This window comes from Chlorocebus sabaeus, chromosome 1 (genome assembly GCF_047675955.1).
Source record: "Chlorocebus sabaeus isolate Y175 chromosome 1, mChlSab1.0.hap1, whole genome shotgun sequence".
Lineage (NCBI taxonomy): Eukaryota > Metazoa > Chordata > Mammalia > Primates > Cercopithecidae > Chlorocebus > Chlorocebus sabaeus.
In genome coordinates this window covers 5,383,856-5,405,396 of record NC_132904.1, presented here as the reverse complement: position 1 = coordinate 5,405,396, position 21,541 = coordinate 5,383,856, and the positions used below count along the sequence as shown (strand labels likewise).

Here is a 21,541-nt window from a genome sequence, read left to right as displayed (position 1 = left end):
GTGAGCCACCAGACCAGGAAGTGACAGGAGTATTTCCTCCCTCATCTCACTGGCCAAAGCGAATCTCGTGGCCACTCCTGAGTTCAGCAGGGCAAGGACAGAGAGTTGTCCTGCAGGGCAAGGAGGCCAGGGCATGGGGGAGGAGTGATAGAGCCGCCTCCCCTGGCTCAGCATCTTCACCTGGGGCTCAGTGACAGGAGCCTGGGTGTGAACTTTTAAGTCAGGGCTCCCAGAGGCAACAGATACGTCCCACCTCTCTGAGCCTCCCATGCTCTATGTGTGCCAGAAATGGACACTGGATATGGAGGCAACGTGTGGGTTGTCATGCCCTCTGTGACTATACAGGGTGGTTGGTGTTTTCGTCTTTGTTAATAGCCCCACAGTGCTCACTGCTAAGGACGTTCAGTGGCACCTGGAAATGGGTTGCACGTGTGTGTGCACATAGGTTAGAGGTGGGGGCCAGCCACATGTGCTCTGCTTCTCGTGTGCCTTCTTGGAGCCCCCACAGCCATGCGTGTACCTCAGCCCTCAGTGGGTTGGTCAAGCTTGGACTCTGCCTGTGGAACCAATGCAGGGGCTGCTGGGCCCTTCTGATTCTCTCTCGGGAGCCTGGGGCTGGGAGGCCGGGACCACAATGTGTGGGTGCTGGATTTATTTATGGGTGAGGCTGATAGTGCCTTTAGGCTCAGGCAGAACAGAGGGAGCCAATGAGCAGAGAGAAAGTGAAGCTGGAAGAAGTCAGGTAGAGAGACCCAGTGCCTTAGAAGGAGAGGTGGCCACTGTGCTTCCTGGTGAGGTTCCAGGGGATTTGCCCGACCTAGCCCCCAGCCGAGGGATGTGCCTGGGCTAGCTTCCAGCCACAGGACCGGCCCGAGCTAGCCTCCACTGGGGGTCATGCTGTGTCCGGAATTGGTTCCTTCTGGTGGATTGTTGGTCTTGCTGACTTCAAGAATGAAGCTGCGGACCCTCGTGGTGAGTGTTACAGTTCTAAAGATGGTGTGTCTGGAGCTCGTTCCTTCAGATGTGTCCAGAGTTTCTTCCTTCTGGTGGGTTCGTGGTCTGGCGGACTTCAGGAATGAAGCTGCAGACTTTTGCAGTGAGTGTTACAGTTCTTGAAGGTGGCGCATCCAGAGTTGGTTGTTCCTCCCGGTGGGTTTGTGGTCTCGCTGACTTAAGGAATGAAGCCGGAGACCCTCGCGGTGTTACAGTTCATAAAGGTAGTGCAGACCCAAAGAGTGAGCAGCAGCAGCGAGATTTATTGTGAAGAGCGAAAGAACAAAAATTCCACAGCGTGGAATGGGACCGGAGTGGGTTGCCACTGCTGGCTGGGGTGGCCAGCTTCTATTCCCTTATTTGGCCCCACCCACATCCTGCTGATTGGTCCGTTTTTACAGAGTGCTGATTGGTGCATTTACAAACCTTTAGCTAGACACAGAGCACTGATTGGTGCGTTTGTGCTGATTGGGGCGTTTACAAACCTTTAGCTAGACACAGAGCACTGATTGGTGCATTTTTACAGAGTGCTGATTGGTGCATTTACAAACCTTTAGCTAGACAGAAAAGTTCTCTAAGTCCCCACTCGACCCAGGAAGTCCAGCTGGCTTCACCTCTCAATGCCTAGGCTAGCCCCCAGCCATAGGATGAGCCCCAGTTAGCCTCTAGCCAGGGGTCATGTCTGGGCTAGCTTCCAGCCAGGGGATGTGCCAGAGCTAGCCTCCAGCGGGGGTCACAGTTGGGCTAGCCTGAGCAGCCTCCTCTTCCTGCTAAGTGAACACTGTCACCCACTGACAATGGAGTCTCTGGGAGGCTCTGAACACACGTCCCTCAGGGTGGCTGTGAGACCACAGCATTTCTTTCTCTCTCTCTCTCTCTTTTTTTAAATTTTTATTTTAAATTCAGGGGTACATGTGCAGGTCTGTTACATAGGTAAACTTGTATCATGGGGGTTTATTGTACAGATTATTTCATCACCCAGGTATTAAGACTAGTAACCATTGGTTATTTTTCCTGATCCTCTCCCTCCTCCCCTCCCATCCTCCATCTTTTAAATGGCCCCAGTGTCTGTTCCCCTCTTTGTGTTCATGTGTTTTCATCATTTAGCTCCCACTTTTAAGTGAGAACATGCAGTATTTGGTTTTCTCTTCCTGCATTAGTTTGCTAAGGATAATGGCCTGTTGCTCCATCCATGTCCCTGCAAGGGATGTGTTGTCATTCTTTTTTATGGCTGTGTAGTATTCTATGATATATATGTGCCACAATTTCTTTCTTCATTGATGGATATTTAGGTTGATTCCATGTCTTTGCTATTGTGAATAGTGTTGCAATGAATGCACATGTGCTTGTGTCTTTATAATCGAATGGATTTATATTCCTTTGAGTATATACCTTGTAATGGGATTGCTGAGTCAAATGGTATTTCTCTCTTTGGTCTTTGAGGAATTGCCACATTGTCTTTCATGATGGTTGAGCTAATTTACACTCACACCAATAGTTTATAAGTGTTCTTTTCTCTCCAGAGCCTCACTAGCATCTGCTGGTTTTTTTTTTGACTTTTTAGTAATAGCTATTCTGATTGGTGTGAAATGGTATCTCATTGTGGTTTTGACTTGCATTTTTCTAATGATCAGTGATGTTGAGCTTTTACTCATATGATTGTTGGCTGTATGTATGTCTTCTTTTGAAAAGTGTCTGTTCATGTCCTTTGGCCACTTTTTAATAGGGTTGTTCCTAAGCAAAAATAAAAAAGCTGGCGGCATCACTCTACCTGACTTTGAACTATACTACCAGGCTACAGTGACCAAAACAGCATGGTACAGGTACAAAAACAGACACATAGACCAATGGAACAGAATAGAGAACCCAGAAATAAGACCACACACCTACAATTAAATAATCTTCGACAAACCTGACAAAAACAAGCAACGGGGAAAGGATTCCCTATTCAATAAATGGTGCTGGGATAACTGGCTAGCCATATGCAGAAGATTAAAACTGGACCACTTCCTTACACCATATACAAAAATTAACTCAAGAGGGATTAAATACTTAAATGGAAAACCCCAAACTATAAAAACCCTGAAAGACAACCTAGGCAAGCCTTTCAGGACACAGGCATGGGCAAAGATTTCATGATAAAGATGCCAAAAGCAATTGCAACAAAAGCAGAAATTGACAAATGGGATCTGCTTAAACTGAAGAGCTTCTGCACAGCAAAAGAAACTATCAACAGAGTAAACAGACACCCTAGAGAATGGGAGAAAATTTTTGCAAACTATGTATCCAACCAAGGTCTAATACCCAGAATCTATACAGAAATTAAATGAGACTACAGCCTTTCTAAGGTGACAGGAGATTTTCCTTGTGGCACACACTTGGTGACAACAGGGCACCTCCCGGTAACTCAGTCTGACTTTGAGAGCCCTGGAGCATCATGGGATTCTCATGCCCATCGTCCTTGGGCTGGGGTCCTGTTCCGAGGCCCACTCCTGCTTGCTCTTGCAAAAATCATTTTGTGTGCACATGGCAGGCCTCAAACGCGTCTCCCTGTCCTTGTCCCCACCGCTTGGTTTCTTGTTTTATTTAGAAATCAAGAGAGAATCTAGGCTTGGGAAATGGCAGAGATTTCTCCAAGCTTAGCCCAATTCTTTTATCTTTTTTTTTTTTTTTTAATTTAATACCATTAGGTCATCTCCTTTAAAAAAAAATTTCTGGGAAAATCTTTATTTTGTGTATTTCTCAAGCATCTTGACATTCCGTCTCAGAGTAATGGCCCAATCACTTCCTTCCAGCTCCCCTTCAAATTCCCTGTCGGCTTTATCTCTTGCAAATGTCTCCGTGCTGCAAAGCAAACTCCCCCTGCCCGGGCCCTCCACCCCCCTCTCTGGGGACAAAGAAAGGGCCCCATACTCTCACTGAGGCCTGGGCAGACCAGATACATCATCACAGCCTAAGACGAGGAGGAGGCCCGGGAGCCTTCAAAGGTGCCTGCTCCAGAGTCAGCACAAACCTCTGCCTATTAACTCTTTCAAAGAGCATTTGTGGGCTGTGAAAGCCGTCTGGGTTCATTGATAAAAAAAAAAGATATTGTCTTTCGGGCTGCTGAATATATTAATGAGTTGTCACGGCGGACAGTTAGGATTTGCAAAGGGCGACAGTTACTGTTCACCTACTTGTTGCCTTAAAATTTAAAATCATGTCCAAATGAAGACAGAGGCTTCAGGCACCTCTGCCAGCACACACTACATTTGAGCCGCCGGCAGGGATGTTACCCTAAAACCCCAAAGAGTTAAGCTGAAATGGTTAATATCCCTGTCTCTGCCCCCCTCCTTCTGTATTCTAATGTATGAACCCGCTCATTCAGATGTGAGTGGGCCTTGGGACAGCTTGCCTTCCCTACACGATTGTGTATGGTCCCCGCTGAAATGTTCCTAAAAACACAATTTTGTAAACTCTTATGCTCCACTAGACATCCCGCGCATCTAAGTATGTGTAGCCCAGCGTCCCGAGTGGGGTTCACTTTGTCTCTTCACACCCAGAGACTCTCAGCCCGAGGTGAGGAAAAGGAAGGGGGGTTATTAAGAATTCTGACAAGGTAGGCTGAATAAATTGTGTTTTCTTTGTGAGCCTTAATCCGGTGTTGTATTGGCTTCTTGGACATGGCTAATTTATTTGGAATTTCATTCTGTTCCTGACAGCGTCCTTGACTAGCTGTTTGATCACCCCGAGCAAAGTTACATACCAGCTTTCAACCGTTGGGAGGGCAGCGGCGTCCTTTTTCTCAAGTACCTTCTCCTGGGTCGGGTTTTATGCCTGCAGCAGGGCGTTTCAAACGGGTGGGGCCATCCCTTGTTAGGGAGAGAAACCGCCCGGGCAGGGGTCTCCCTCAATGAGGAAGCCCTCCACTTCCCCCACTCGTCCCACTGTTCGTGATTTTAATCTTCTTTTGTGGCGCAGGAAGAAAGAAAATTAATTTTCGCCCGTCTGTGTGTAGGGAGCATTTCAGTGGAAACCCGGTTTGAAATGCATGTTCTGTTGATTTCGGCAGCCTGCGCCGGCTGGGTTTTGAGATGCAGCATTCTCAGAGGAAGAGTTGATGGCCTGCAGACCTTCATGGGGTGGGAACTCAGGCTCCCCGTGGTCCCTGGACGGGGTCCCCATGTCCTTTGCTCCGTCTTGGCAGAAGTAAGAGTTGATGATGTTAATGCTCTCCCAACTCACCCATCTCTGCCATGGTTGCCTTTTTTTTGGGGGGGGGGGGAGGGCGGTTAAAGCAAGCATATTTTGCTGTTGCAAAAAGAAACAAAGAAAAAAAAATAGGGATTTTCAACAGGACCCTGACATGTCTGAGAATGTCTCACTATCAACAAGGCTGTAGGTGGTGGTTTTATAATTTTGGTGGAATCTGGTCTAAGGAAAACACGTGCTTCCTTTAATTTGGCCTCCCGGCTCTGATGCACGCGGCCGTCCTTGCTAAGAGCCTTCTGGGTGCCTGGAACTGTGCTAAGTCCTGGGAGATTTGGTGAGAGCTCGAGTTCTAGAAACACATGGAAGAGTTCAGAGGATGTTGGTGCTATGAAAATAACAAACAAAACCAACCAACCCACTGAAGCTCTGGGGGATGTGCCTGGCAGCCCCTGGGCGATGTGCCTGGTGGTCCCTGGGCGATGTGCCTGGTGGTCCCTGGGCGATGTGCCTGGTGGTCCCTGGGCGATGTGCCTGGTGGTCCCTGGGGGAGGGCGTTCAAGGTTCTTCCTGGGGCCTGCATTCGAGTCAGCCAAGTCCAGCTCATCCCTATGACATATGGGCAGGGATTTCCCCTGCAAAGCCCTCTTATCCCCATCCTTGCTTGCAGAAGATGGGGAGGGATTATTATCCTCTCACCTTTTTTTTTTTTTTTTTTTTTTTTTTTTTTTGAGGTAGGGTCTTGTCCTGTTGCCCAGGCTGGAGTACAGTGGCTCGATCATGGCTCACTGCAACCTCTGCCTCTCAAGTTCAAGCGATCCTCCCGCCTCAGCCTCCTAGCTAGCTGGGACTGCAGGTGTGCACCACGTCTGGCTAATTTTTTTTTTTTTTTTTCTGTAGAGATGGGGTTTTGTCATGTTGCCCAGGTTGGCCTTGAACTCCTGAACCTTCTCATGTCAGCCTCCCATAGTGCAGGGATTTTTTTCCCCTTTTACTGAGGGGAGGAAACTGAGACCCAGTGATGCTTCAGTGGAGACCAGCTTGCCTGGGGCTCTCAGGAAGCTGCTCATGAGGTTCTTGGGGGCTCTGTCCAAGGCTGTCACCTGGACTGAGGGCTGGTCCTGGGCGGGGACCAGGCTTTGGGGGCAAGAACTTGCACCTCCTCGTTGCTTCCACCCCAGGCCTTCCCCACGGAGCTCACCTGTGGAGAGGTTTCCTCTGCCAAGCATTTTGTCAGGAAACAGTGAGTGAGGGTGCGTCACTCACTGCTGTATCAATGTTGAATATTTGGGTGCAGGAAGATGGCTTGGCTGTTGGAGGTCCCGATGGCAACTTGCATCCCCAGATCCATCCTCAGAGGCCCGGGGCTGGGAGCATCCCTGATCCATCCTCAGAGGCCCGGGGCTGGGAGCATCCCTGATCCATCCTCAGAGGCCCGGGGCTGGGAGCATCACCGGATCCATCCTCAGAGGCCCGGGGCTGGGAGCATCCCTGATCCATCCTCAGAGGCCCGGGGCTGGGAGCATCACCGGATCCATCCTCAGAGGCCCGGGGCTGGGAGCTGCCACCGCCCAGCTCCATGCATTCCCATTGGCGGGGTCTGGGTCTGCGCTCATGGGGAGCTCCTCTCGCTTGTCCTGGATTATATTCACAGGCGGTTAACTCAGGGGGTGGTGTGATGGGGAGACACAGGAAGGAGGAGCAGGGAGGGCAAGATGAAGTGGGGCAGGCTGGGAAGGGGGTGACTCCAGGCATAGCCACACGTCCCTGGGATTTTCAGGGGGAGCTCTGAGGGCTCAGAGTGGCCTCTAGTTTGTCCTGCCCTGAAGCAGGGAACCCGGGCTACGTCCTGCCCAGGTCAGCCTTAGGTTAAGGGCTGCCTGGGGGAGGGAGCTTCCTGGGCCTTCGGGTCTCTGTGCATTGGGGTGGCTCCCGTGGCCCAGGACGCCGTGGAGAAGGGTCCTGCTGGAAGCGAAAGTGCAGGGCAGCAGGCGGTGAGCCACCGGAGCTGGCGGAGGCTCCAAGCACAGGTCGCAGCCCCAACCACAGCACTGCTGATGGTGAGACTGCTGGCGGTGAGGGGACGTGGGGAGTTTCCCCTGAGAATGGGAGGTCTCACAGTACCCACGCTGCAATGCTGTCGGTGTGCTGTGTCTGTGGCTTGCTCGTGGTCACTCGCTTTTTCCCTGTGGCCCCGGCCACTTTATCCAACAAGCAACCCCCTCTCGGGAGAAGCTGAGCCTGGACACCACCGGGAGGAGGCCACTCCCTTCCTCTCTCGAAGGGCACGCTGTCCTTGTCCTTGCTGATTCCCAGAGGCCCAGGGACGTCTGAGGGGGAGGGGCAAGGCCTCCTTGACCCCTGCGTGTGGACACCACGTGACTGGGGCGTGGCTGACTCTCTGTGTCTATTGGGTGCTTGGCAAACACAGAGAGTTTTGTCCAAGGCCACCTTGGTCCCCACCTGTCCAGGTTGGGAGGTGCTCTGCCTGGTGTGAGCGCCTCTGGCCTGAGCAGATGCCCCGGCTCCCCCAGGACATGTCACCTGGAGAGGTGACCCTATCAGGTAAGGGACATGCCTGCCGGCAGCAGCCTCTGCACCCTCCCTGCGTGCACAGCTGCTCCTGTCTGGGGACCCGCACCCCATGTGCCGATGGGCTTCCCCAGGAAGTCAGCAGGACTTTCCCTGGCCTTCTGGAAGGCCCCATCGCAAATGCACTGTTGATGACACTCTGTGACGGTCCAGAGAGCTAACTCCCCACCTATGTTTGAAGTGATCTTCAAACCTCTGTGCATGGAAAACAAGCCCAGAGCTAAATGTTCCCTAAGTGAGTGGTCTCCGACAGCAGCGCTGGGCAGCCCAGTGGGTGCAGGGCACACCACGGATCAAGGAAGGGCCGGGCACGCTTCCCAGATGGCCTCTGCCAGTCCAGGCAGGGGCTCCAGGGTGGCAGCAGGAAGGCAGCTTAGGCAGTGCCCGGCTGAAGGTGAGGTAGCATCGCGCTCTACACTCCATTTGAATGCGTGGTCCCGTTGGTATCTTCTGGAAAGGCTTGGCAGGGAGGACATTCATTGTGTAGATCGGGAAGAAACTGAAGAGCTGGCTTCCGGCGACCAGCAATGGGCCCCAGAGCCCTGTGGCCAGGAAGGCCCCCGTTGCTGTTCTCTGTAGCTCAGGCTGGACATTTCCTGGTGAGAACTGGCTGAACTCCCAGGACCCAGCCACCAGAGACCTCTGTTCCTCACGCTCAGCCCCGCAGCTCCAGGGGGCCCCTTTGCTTCATGGGATGTAGGCTTAGAGTTAGAGGGGGCAGTGCTGGCGGTCTCTCTCTCACCCACAGAAACTCGGCTGTGAGAGGCCAGAGCTGGACTTGGGGGGCAGAGCCTATAGAGGTCAATGTGTCCTTATTGTGTGTGCACGCGTGTGAGTCTGTGTGCACACAAGTGTATACATGTGTATGCGTGTGTGTGTGTGCGCGTGTGACAGAGAAGGCTGGGCAGACACTGTTATTTCAGAAAAGATGTGGAGGCCTTTCTGAAGGCATCCACTGAGAGGAAGGGGCCAGGATCTCTGTGCCCAGGTGCTGGGCTTGGCCTCTGAGAAACCCTCTCTCCCCCAGTCCTTCAAAACAGGAGGTATTTGCTTCACTTTTTAACGCAGGATCTGCAGTTCTGAGATGTTGCACAACTTGCACGAGGTCACTCAGCTAGTAGAAGGCGGGACTGGCGTCAGGCCCAGGGTGACTGTGAGGATGTCAGGGACCCTGCAGGCCTGTGCGCTCCAGCTTAGGGCTACAAGTCCCATCTAAGGCTTCTTGGTGGGGGGTGGTGGGGGTGAACTGGAGGGAGGTGCTGCTGGAGGTCCACCGGTCCCCTTCCTGGGGGTGAAGCCATTTTCCGCGCTGACCCCCTTGCTATCAGAGGCCTGGAGCGCGGTCCTTGTGCTGCTGAGCTGTGTTTGGGGCCGCCTGTGGGCTGGGGCCGCCGTCCTCATCTTCTCCCCCTCTCTCCTTGGTTTTTCATCCACAGGCTGCGTCCTCCTTCCCCGCGGTGGCCCCAGCCTCCCCGCCAAGCTTCCCGACCCCCGCCCCATCCCCGGCCTGCTGCTGCGGAGACTGTGGGCCGGCGCTGGACGGCGCGGCCTCCAGAAGTGATAGCTAATTGGGGAGAGAAAGGGCCCAATTGTCTGGCGGGGCCGGAAGAGCCGCGTGGGCTGCTGAAAGCGCCGGGAGGAGGTGGCCGCTTCGCCCAGCAGCTGCCGCTGGGGATGTTTGCAGATTACGTCAGCGCTGGCGAGCAGGGGGCGCAGGGACAGCGAGGGGGGCCGGCTCCCGGCGGCCTCCCGCCCCCCAGGCCCCTGGACAATGCTGTCATTGTCAGTACAGAGAGTGGTTAATTCTGGATGAATGGTACACGGGCCTCTTGACCAAGGAGGCCGCTCGCCGTCCCCAGTCTGTCCTCTCACATGCCAGGGAGGCCCCGGGCTGGAGTCTGGCGGGCAGGTCTGGCCTGCTTGGTGGCACCGGAGAGAACAGGGCGGTCCCTTGGGGGCGCCGGCTGCAGAGGCCTCAGGCTGGACGGAGCTTCCTGACCCCGGTCTGCACGGCGGCCACTTGGCAGTGGCCCACTGCATCTGGGTTGGAGGGCAGAGGCTGCTGCTGCCCTGTGGTGCTGACCTCAGGCATGACCTCCTGGCCAGGTGGCAGCTCGGGCCCTGACCCGCTCCTGGCCCTGCTGGTGGTGATCCTGCTAGCGCGCCTCATCCTGTGGTCCTGCCTCAGGGCCTACATCGACTACAGACTGGCCCAGCGGCGGCCCCAGAAACCCAAGCAGGACTAGGCCTCTGCAGGCTGCGGCCTCCACGCGCCCTGTCTCGAGACTCAGCTGGCCCTTCCGGTGGTGGTGGGAGGCGAGGGGAGCAGGACAGGCACATGACCCCCATGTCCCACCCCCGGGGCAGGAGCTCAGAGAGGCCTGAGATGGATTGTGCCTGCCCAGACTGACCAGGGCCGTCCCATAGAGGCAGTCGGCCATGTGGGGAGACGGAGGGGCTGGCCTTGCAGGTCCATCACCAGGTTCTGGGGTCCCTGGTTGCAGGGAGTGGTCCTGGGGGTGGGTCTTGTTTTAAGACCTTCTCTGCCTCCAATTCCTTATAAATATGCCTGCAGGGAGAGCTGGGTAAGCCAGAGGACTCAGGTGGAGGGACCACAAAGACAAAGGTGACCTAATCACAAGCCGGCCCTGCTACCAAAGGCCACGTCCTGTCTCAGCTCACCACCCTCATAACTAGGCTCCTCCTGCCTCCCGAGGGACAAGACTGCAGATGGCTGTCTTGATTTCCCCAGAGCAGACCCCTGGGAAAGGTCTCAAGACGCACTTGTGAGACTGAGTTGACCAGCCAGATGCACTTGACTCTGGTTGAGCCTCTGCACACTCTCTAATGGTCTGAACCTCAGTTAGGGCACAATGATCCCTGCCTGCCCCCTCAGCAGGACATCATGTGGGGGACGATTTAGGGGACAAGCCAAGGGACCTACCAATGCCCTCTGTTCATCTGTTCCTGCAAGTGTGGGGCTGGGACGTGGCCAGGAAGGCTGACAGGGCAGGGAAGTTGAGTTGAGGCCAAGCATCCAGTGCTCCTGCCCCGCCTCCCTAGCACATTTGCCGTGATGCCAGTGACCTAACCCACAGCTTGGGGAAGCTCAGTGGTTCTCATCCTGGCTCCATATTTGAGACTCTGGGGGAAATTCGGCAAACACCCACGTCCAAGCTCCACACTGTATTTCCTGGGATGGTTCCAGCGGATTCTGGATTGCAGCGAGGGCTGCTGACTATATGTGGAACTGTGAGATGGAAGGGACGACGGACGGCAGCTCCAGGGAGGAGCATCGAACCAGATATCGTCCTAGGGAGACTGAGCCTGGTGATGTGGCAGCATCTTGCTCCCTGAGAGGTGATGGGTATGCTAGGGACGCTTGCTCAGGGAATGTGGGCCAAGTCCTCTGAACACGAAGCTTGCACAGAGGGTGATTCCTGTGAATTCTGAAAGGACTTGGGGACATCCAGCAAGAGCAGGAGCTTAGATGGTGGTTCCAGGGCTGGTGTTGCTGATTGGGACAAGTGGCCCCCCCAGGGTGGGCATGGAGCGGGGCACTGGCTGGGAGCCTCTGCCTTGCTGTATCCTGGCTGAATGGCCCCAAGTGAGGGCCAGAAACACCATTATCACTGTTTCTGCAGCACCTGATACACTCACCTATGCCCAGGAAATCTTTTTTTTTTTGGTTTCTGCAGGACTTGCTGTGCTCAGATCCTTCATTCAAGAGAGCTACAGACATAGGGGGTGCTGGTGAGCAGGAGCAGAAACCATCTGGGAGGGGGACCGACCAGAGTTTGAGGTGTCCAGGGGGTGATGTGAAGATGACCTATTGCAGAGGGTCCCTTCCCATTCACACTCTGAAGTCTGCACAGGGGCAGGGGCTACCATGCTGTGTTTCAGTTTGACCTCTGTTGTATCAACCAGAGGCCAGCAGAACTCTATGGCCACTCCCCCCTGCCACAGACAATGTGCCACCCCCACCAGCCACCAGGACTCTGTCTGAATATTCTCGCCTGATCGTAGGATTGTGGCGAGGGATGTTCTTATTGATCTCTAAGGAAAATATTGTTCACTTTTTAAAAACATGATCTTGTACAATTTTATTATTCTCTTTAAGGAAGAAAAATCACATCGTTGTCATGAGCAGGTACAGACGGAGCTAGGATGGCCAGCTGTTCCGGGTTGCCCAGGGCTGTCTTGGTTTTAAAATGGAAAGTTCTACATCCTGGGAAACCCGTCACTCCTGGGCAAACCAGGTCACGCTGGATGGAAAGAGTTAGACGTTCATCTGATGTGCTGATGTCTTGCCAGTTGTAGAGTTTTGTGTAAACCTGTGTGTGGCCTGCGTGTTCATATGGGTGTGTAGGATGGCACCTGCACACATACCTGAGGTCACCTCTTGGTCCAGTGAGTCAGAATCCTAGGACTTCTCCTCCTTCTCCTCCTTCTCCTCCTTCTCCTCCTCCTCCTCCTTCTCCTCCTTCTCCTCCTCCTCCTCCTTCTCCTCCTTCTCCTCCTCCTCCTCCTTCTCCTCCTTCTCCTCCTTCTCCTCCTTCTCCTCCTTCTCCTTCTCCTTCTCCTCCTTCTCCTTCTCCTCCTTCTCCTTCTCCTCCTTTTCCTCCTTCTCCTGCTTCCCCTCCTCCTCCTCCTCCTTCTTTCTTCTTCTTCCTCCTCCTCCTCTTCCTCCTCCTCCTCCTCCTCCTCCTCCTCCTTCTTCTTCTTCCTTTCTTTTTTTTTGTTTTTTTGAAATGGAATCTCACTCTGTCACCCAGGTTGGAGTGCAGTGGCGCAATCTTGGCTCACTGCAACCTCTGCCTCTGGGGCTCAAACGATTCTCCTGCCTCAGCCTCCCGAGTAGCTGGGATTACAGGTGTGCGCCACCATGCCCTGCTGATTTTTGTATTTTTTAGTAGAGATGGGGTTTCACTATATTGCCCAGGCTGGTCTCGAACTCCTGACCTCAAGTGATCCGCCTGCCTTGGCCTCCCAAAATGCTGGGGTTACAGGCATGAGCTACCGTGCCCAGCCTCAGAATCCTGGGACTTCTGCTGGAGCCAGGGGTCAGAACAGACTCCTCTGCTGGGGCTGCCTGGCAGGGAGGACAGAAGCTCCAGGCAGCCCCATGAGAATACATCGACCTGGAAAGATGGTGGAAGGGAAGATTCTGCCAACCTCCTCTGACTCCCTGTCTCAGTTACACTGGTTCATAATTTCTTTTCTTTTTCTTAAGCCAGTTTCATTGGTTTCTGTTCCTGGAAAATAGACACAATTCTGATGAGTTCATGTATTCTATATCCACGTGTCAGCATCTCCAGCCTCGTGATGCAGTGCCTGGCTCAGAACAGGCACTCAGGCCATGGCGGCTGAATGAACGAGAGGGTGTGCCCTGGCCGTATCTCAGGCAGCAGATGCATTCAGCAGCAGGTGACAGACACATAGACAAACAGTGGCTGAAAAAAGAGAGGCTTTAAAAATATTTTGTTTTTCTTTCTTCACGTAGCAAGAAGTCTGGCGTTTGGCATTCCCAGGCTGTGGCATGACAGCCTCATGAAGTTATCAGGGTCTCAGATCCTGCCATATTTCTGCTCTGCCACCCTCAGCACGTAGCTTTGACCTTCATGGCTACAAGAAAACTGCTGCTACTCCAGGCACCTTACATGAATTCCAGGCAGGAAGAGAAAGGAAAGGGTGACAGAGACAGAAAGCAATGTCCCCAGATACCCTTAGTTTTCCATCTCATAAGCCAGAAGGATGTCACGTGGCATCGCTGGATGCACAGGAGGCTGAGAGATGGTGGTGTTTGGTAGCTGATCTCGTTGCCATCCTAAATGCCAAGTTTGTTATAAAGAAACAGAGGCAAAATGGTGATCAGGTGGGCAACTGGTGGTCTCTGTCACGTGCTCCTTGGCCATTCTTTGTAATGGTGGTCTTTGTCTTGGACCCTATTTTGGATATTTGGGCATCTTTTGTGGTACCCTTATGTGCTGGTTTTGCTGTTGTCTGCCCTTCAGGAATAGCAGCTGAGTCAAGCTGTCTTTGGCTGCTCTAATCTGGAGTCAGAGGTTGGAGATGTCCATGGCTCCCCATGGCTCCTTGGGGCCTCCTAAGAAAATGTTTTAATAAGGAAGTCCAAGGCTGAGACAGACACGCTCCTTCTTAGAGACACATGGGAACACGCCTCTGCTCACAGCTGGTAGCCACAGATGCAAACTGTAGCCCATGGAATGGAGACAGTGAAGAGCTGATGGATAAATGAATAATGATGATGGACAGCAGATGCATAAAAGGCATAAAAGGATAGTGTTAGGGCTGGAACATGTGCCCCCAATTCATATGTTGAACCTTTAATGCCTAATACTTCAGAAAGAGACTGTATTTGAAGATATGGTCTTGGCAGAGGTAATTAAGTTAAAATAAGGTCATTAGGGTGAGCCCTAATCCAAAGGATGGGTGTCCTAATCAGAGGAGGAGATTAGGACCCAGACACACACAGAGAAAGAGAGCCAGGTGAGGACACAGGGAGAAGACAGCCATGTACAAGCCAAGGCGAGAGGACTCAGGAAGAACCAACTGAATCCAGCCTCCAAAACTGTGAGAACATAAATGTCTGCCGTTTGAGCCATCCTGTCTGCAAGCAGTCAGCAAGCATTCATTGAGTGCTTGCAGTATTCAAGGCACCACAGATGCAATGTTGAATAAAGCAAAGCACCTGCCCTCAGGTAGCTTGCAGTCAGAGAGGTAAGGATAGTGGGCAGAGAGACCTGGAAACAGATATTAGACCTGCACTAAGCGTGTGTGGTTATTGAACAGTAAAAATGTGGCCATCACAAATTACGATATGATGTCAGTAAAATACATACTGACTGCTGAAGACAGCACAGAAAAATAATGTAAAATCTCATTAGTAATGGTTTTATATTGATTATGCATTGAAATGATACTATTTTAGACACATTGGGTTAAATACTACATTTGATTTCACCTGTTTCTTTTATTTTCATTTTTTATTGGCCATGATATTTTATTTAACTTTTAACTTTTATTTTTGGTTCAGTGGTACATGTGCAGGTTTGTTACATAGGTAAACTCATGGGGATTTGGTGTACAGATTCTTTGTCACCTGGGTACTAAACTTAGTACCCAAGAGTTATTTTATCTGATCGTCTCCCTCCTCCCACCTTCCACCCTCAAGTAGGCCCCAGTGTTTGCTGTTTCCCTTTATGTGACCACATGTTCTCACAAGTAAGAACATGTGGTATTTGGTTTTCTGTTTCTGCATTAGTTCGCTTTGGACAATGGCCTCCAGCTCTACCCATGTTTCTGCAAAGGACATGATCTCATTCTTTTTTATGGCTGAATAGTATTCCATGGTATATATGTATCACTTTTTCCTTATCCAGTCTACCATTGATGGGCATTTAGGTTGATTCACCTGTTTCTTTTAATAGGTCTTAATATGGCTACTAGGAAATTTAAAATCACATAGATAGCTTATATTATTTTTGTTATGGACAGTGTTGTGCTGGACCTTCATAATGTAGTAAAAGGGTGGTGGGTGAATGCATGGTGTGTTACAGCAACACAAGAGGGAGCTTCTTGGAGGAGGTTCTTAGTCCATTTATGCCTGAGGTTGCCTTTTTTTGAATTTTGCAATCAGACCTTGGTGATTACCTTGAGCAGTAGGATATATAAATAACTCCCACATGCTTAGCATTCCAATAATGGAACACTAGGCATAAATGGGTTGAGTGATAATGTTCGGACTGCAAACCAGAACCTGTGAGATGCAGCCAAAGCAATTCTTAAAGGGAAAGTTATAGCCTTAAATATTCATATTAACAAATAGGAAGGATGAAAACATATGGATTAGGCATATGGCTCAATATATTGAACATAATAGAACAAAACTAAGAAAAACAGAAGGAAGAAATAAAGGTAGAGGAAATGTATGCATTAAGAAGTGATAGAATTAACAAATGTACCCAAGTGACAGATTTTTGATGGGCATAAAAAAGGATGCTGTTAGTCAATCCTATCAAGAAAAAAGAAGGAAACGTAAATGAAATAAAAGTCTATGGGGAAAACAACCACGGAGACATAAAATGGCAAATAACCACAGGAAACTGGCACTGGGATACATAAATGATTTTGAGACTTTGAAAACATAGAAAGCATAATTTATTTAAAAAAGATTCCACGCTGGGCGTGGTGGCTCACGCCTATAATCCCAGCACTTTGGGAAGCCGAGGCAGGTGGATCATGAGGTCAGAAGATCAAGACCATCCTGGTGAACACGGTGAAACCCCGTCTCTACTAAAAACACAAAAAAATTAGCCATGAGCCCAGGAGGTAGAGCTTGCAGTGAACTGAGATCACACCACTGCACCCCAGCCTGGGCAACAGAGCAAGACTCTGTCTCAAAATAAAGTCTAAACAAATTGATTACTATAGAAGAAATAGAAAGTTGTCAAAGTCAACCTTCCTTTAAAAAAAAAAAAAAAAAAAAAAAAAGGGCATCAGGCCCAGAATGTTTTATAGAAGGATCCAACCACACCAAAAAGGAACAGGTAACACTATTTAAACTCTTCTAAAACATAAAAGAAGAAACTTTTTAACTTCTTTTTATGTAACAAGCCTATCATTGATGCCAAGATCCATCATAGATGGCGTGGAAAGGGAAAACACACACCAGTGTTGCTTGGGAACATTGATGTAAAAATATTAAGTCCCTGAATTAAGCAGCACATTAGGGGAATAAATCATTGCAACAACTGAGTGGAATGGATTCCAGAAATGCAAGGATGGTTGGGTATTAGAAAAACAATTAGAAAAGAGGAAGAAATCAGAGGTGCAAGCACTGGGAAGGAAAATCATTATTTACAGAGAGATGGATGATTTTCTTGGAAAATGGAAAACAATTACAAATGCTAATACCAGAATTCAGTCAAGTGAAGGGGTCTAAATCAATACAGAGAAACCATACACACAGCAATTCATTAGGAGATGAGAAGCATGAAAGACCCCATTTATAAGAGCAACATAAGGAGCAGAAACATGGTTGGCCACTGTGGATGATCAAGTTAGGGTTCACAGTGATTTCCTTTAGTCTGTTTTAATGTGTGATCACCATGGGTGCTCTAGACGAGATTTATTATGGACACGAGACCCTGACTGTGTCAAGGCTGGTGGAGAAGCCCACACAAAGCTGGTGTCCAGCCTGGGGGGCCCAGGTGACCTGCAGGGGAAGCTGGTGGCTTTGTCATGTTGCTGAGACTAGGAGGCCTGGATAAGCTAGAGGAACAGCCTTGCTGGAGGGGCTGCAGCTGGGGACCACTGTGGGCTGGGGATTCCACTTGGACTTTCAGAGCACAGTAGCTGACTGTCCTTCCCCACGGCTGCCAAGTCCTGTGTTCCTGTACCTGTCACTACAGTGTAGTCAAGAAGACACAGAAAAAAGCCATCACATTTTTTTTGCAGGTGGCAATGGTGGGTGCCTCCATGTAGGATGAGTAATTAGGGTGGAGGTATTGCCTGGGCCATGGGACTTTCAACACTAAAATGGGGAGGGTCTTGGCCACATTGGGATGGCTGGTCATCCTGTTTATAGGACTTTCTGTGTAGTAAAGAATTAATCTGACACAAATAGAAGTCTAGTCTTTGTCCTTGGTTCCTAGGTGGGGATCTCCAGGCCCTTGGGATGTCCTGCTTGAGAAGAGCATCTTTGTTTGCCTGTTGTGAGTGGGAGTTTGGGTCACATGGTCTCCATTTGACCTCTGGAGGGGCAGAAGAGTAAGGGTCAGTCACTTGGGCATCAGTCCATCATGCCCACGTGTTCGTGATCAAGCCCCAGTAAAAACTCTGGACACCAAGGCTCCGGGGACGTCTCTGCTTGGCAATACTCTATGCATCTTGTCACGCACCATTGCTGGGAGGAATTCATGCGGTCCATAACTCCACTGGGAGAAGGAGATTGGAACTTCCTTGTACTCTGCCCCGTGCATGTCTTCCCTTGGCTGATTTTAATCCTTTCACTGTAATAAACCATAACTAACCATTACAACTTTCAGTTATTGAAATGGAGGATGATGAACTTACGGATCCTTGAACTTGGAATTGCTGTCAGAAGTGAGGGTGGTTCTGGGGACTGTTTCCTAATTTCTGCGTCTTCGTTTCCTGTTTCTTCTTCTCTTTCTCCTCGTCTTCCTTGAAAACTGCAGAAGGATATACCATGAGCAAGGATTCTGTCACCCCCAAGCCATCTTGTCTCCCTCCATCAATGCAACCTGAGCTACCTGTTTCTTGTGTCTCATCCGGAGCTATCCCGTGTGCTTCCAGGCAAATGCAAACGTCTTCTCCCACCCACCCCATTTTCTCCCATAATTAATAGCATGTGTGCATACCCCATCCTTATTGCCCCATATGAAGTTTTTGTGGATTTTCTAGTTTTCCTGTAATGAGCACACATTTTTTAAAAATGAAGAAACAAGTGGGTTATACAGATTGGAAAGTATAGTGAGCAAGGCTGTAGGAAATGAGTAGTTAAGGGTGGTAGTAGTAGTAAGCTTAGGGAGCTGTTGTTCCCTTACTTTTTGAGACAGGATCTTGCTCTGTTGCCCAGGCTGAGTGCAGTGGCACAATCAAGGCTTACTGCAACCTCCACTTCCCAGGCTCAGATGATCCTGTCTCAGCCTGGCCAATATATATATATATTTTTTTGTAGAGATAAGGTCTCACAATGTTGCCCAGGCTGATCTTGAACTGCTGGGCTAAACAATCCACCTGCCTTGGCCTCCCAAAGTGCTGGGATTACAGGAATGAGCTATCACACCCAGGGGTGAGGTGGACTGAGGCAGGGCAAAGGTGAACTGTGGGCCCTCGGTCCTGGGCACGGATGTCATCACCAGGAATTCCTCCTCCCCATTCCCCCACCAAAGGGGTCACAGCCCTGGGAAAGGGCTAGCTCTTCTGGACCCCCAGAGTGCTCCCAGCTTTTCTTCTATGGAGGCAGGTATGTGAGGAAGGATGCAGCCAGGCAGGTGCGGCACACCTGGGCAGCCCGTGGCTGTGGCCATGGCAGTGGCCGGTCTGCATGTGGAGGAAAAGATGGTGAGGTGAGGTCCTGAGAAGCAACTGCCTGGTCTCATCCACATCTCCCCTCCTAGGCAGGATGAGACGGATGCACCCTCTGCCGCAGCCACCTCTTCTGCAGGTGCCCGGCTTCTCCAGACTTGCTGTTTTGGAGGGGCAGGTCAGTGGGAGCGACCGACTGCCTTGCATCTCAGCCAGTCGTGGGCCCCAGGGTGTGGGCAGGGGCAGCTTCAGCCCTCTCGGGCCTCTCACTCCCTGCTTGGCCTCCGTAAGTCCGCCCGGGAGCAGCTCACAGAGCCCCTGTGGTGGAGATGAGTCACTCGTTCTAAAAATAAAAGAAGTGAAGTCATGGTATAGTGTATTTCCTTTTTAAGCCCGATGTGCCTGCAGAGGGATCCCCGGCAGTGTGCTGGCGGCAGGGAGGGCCAGGAACCCTGACAAGGTCTGGAGCCTCAGAGTGCACCTGCCCCCACTTACAAGCCCCGGCCTTGGGGATTGGGTGGGGTGTCCCCTGCCTCCATTGGCTCCCAGATGAGTAAGTAAAGGATGGCGCGTAGGCCAGGAGTGGGGGCTCACACCTGCAATCCCAGCACTGTGGGAGGATTATTTGAGCCCAGGAGTTTGGGGCCAGCCTGGGCAACATGGTGAAACCCCATCTCTACTAAGAATACAAAGAAATTAGCTGGCGTGGTGGCACGTGCCTGTGGTCTCAGCTACTGGGGAAGCTAAGGTGGGGTGATTGCTTGAGTCTGGGAGGTCAAGGCTGTAGTGAGCTGAGATTGCACCACTGCACTCCACCTTGGGTGACAGAGTGAGAGCCTGTCTCAATAAACAAACAGACAAACAAACTGATGGCATGTAAATAGCTCCCACATTGGGAAGACAGTCTTAGGCTGTAAGAGAGGGCAGAGTGCCCTGGAACACACACAAGGGAAGGGGCGCTGCTCACTCTTGGGGTCTGCGGGAGGCTTTCTGGAGCAGATGTCCCTAGAGGTAGGACTGGGGGGACTCTGCTAGGACAGTAGGAAGGGAACAGCATTCCAGGCAGAAGGAACGGTGTGAGCAAGGGCCTGGAAGCTGCAGAGCTCCTGGCAAGCTCAGGACATGATCCTCTGCAGGTCTCCCCAGACCACCTGGGGAGCTGGTGGCACATGCAGATTCCCAGGCCTGGAGACCAACTGGATTCCAAGAGCAGGGCCCAGGAATATGATTAATAATTCCCCTGCATGATTCCCATGCTCTGCAAAATTTGAGACCCTCTGGTTCAGACGCTAGTGCATAGAGGAGCGGATGAAGACGTACGATGGCAAGGCAGGTCGGGTCCAAATTGTGAGGGTTTTGAGGGTTGCCTAGGAGTTTGGATTTCGGTGTACAGGCAGGAGGGGGCTATCAAGGGCATTTAAGGAAGGGAGTGCTGCTCCTGGACCTGCTTCTGAGAATGGCTCCTGGGAGTGACGTAGGTGACTGATTGATGGGGAGGGAGGAGGCTGGGCAGACGCTTGGGCAGAGACTTGGGGGGCTGGGACTGTAACAGTTACGTGAGAGGAAGCAGAGGTCTGAGACAGTTGCAGGGGCAAAATGTAGGCCCCCCACCCCTGGTTCAGGAGAGAGCCCAGGGATAGTCACCAGGGATCCAGCGATGTGTGTGTGTGGAGTGTGAGCAAAAGGTGGGGAATTACATGCTTGTTACCAGAAGTGGGGTTGGGGTGAGGAGGGAGAGAGCAGTTTTGGGTCCTGGAGAAGCAGGGCAGAGGGGTTCTGGAGATGCCAAGCACTCAGGGCACAGAATGGGGCCCGGATGCCTGATGGGGGTGTGGGGAAGTCCTTGGAGAAAACAGAGCCCAACAGTGGGCTTCAGGCAGCCACTGAGGGTCTTGCGTGTGGTCCTGGAGGGGCCAGGAGGCAGGGAGAGGGTAGCAAGGGAGAAGGGATTGTACACAGACTCACCTGGCAGGGAGGTTGTTCCAGCAATATGTTCGGAGACAGCGATGGCCTGGGCTTGAATCCCATGCCCTCCACCTCTACCTGGGTGGCCTGGGCACGTGTGCTAAGCCTGGGGCCCAGCTTCCATCTGTAAGAAAAGGACAGAACGACTATGTTCCTCAAAGCCCTCAGCACACAGCCTGAGCGCACAGAGCCCTCCAGCGCTGGCAGGTTGCAATTTTTTTTTTTTTTTCCCGAGACAGAGTCTCGCTCTGTCACCCAGGCTGGAGTGCAGTGGTGTGATCTCCGTTCACTGCAACTTCTGCCTCCTGGGTTCAAGCAATTCTCCTGCCTCAGCCTCCCGAGTAGCTGGGATTACAGGCACGCGTCACCACGCCTGGCTGATTTTTGTATTTTTAGTGGATACGGGGTTTCACCATCTTGGCCAGGCTGGTCTTGAACTCCTGACCTCAGGTGATCTACACACCTTGGCCTCCCAAAGTGCTGGGATTACAGGTGTGAACCACTGTGCCTGGCCTGCATTAAAGTTTTTAAAACAAAGTCCCAAAACTTCCCCAGGATGCATAGGACAGCATGCCCGATGGGACTTTCCTGTCTCTAGAACCGGATGAAGCCACAAAGCTGAGGCCCAGAGGTGACGAGAACCCCTGCGTTCTCGAGAAGCACAGGCACCCTCACCGGTCCTGCCAGGTCTGCGTCTGCCAACCCATCAGCCACCTCCAGCCTAAGAGAG

The 21,541-nt window shown here is 51.5% G+C and overlaps 1 protein-coding gene across 1 annotated transcript; it reads left to right on the top strand.

The window, feature by feature from the left end:
• The first annotated feature begins 7,553 nt into the window (after window positions 1-7,553).
• Window positions 7,554-18,291, top strand: SMIM38 (small integral membrane protein 38). The gene is made up of 2 exons (XM_073009677.1): window positions 7,554-7,746; window positions 9,210-18,291. The coding sequence occupies exon 2, from the start codon at window positions 9,864-9,866 to the stop codon at window positions 10,017-10,019; it is 156 nt and encodes a 51-aa protein (XP_072865778.1). The 5' UTR covers window positions 7,554-7,746; window positions 9,210-9,863; the 3' UTR covers window positions 10,020-18,291.
• The last annotated feature ends 3,250 nt before the right edge of the window (window positions 18,292-21,541 follow it).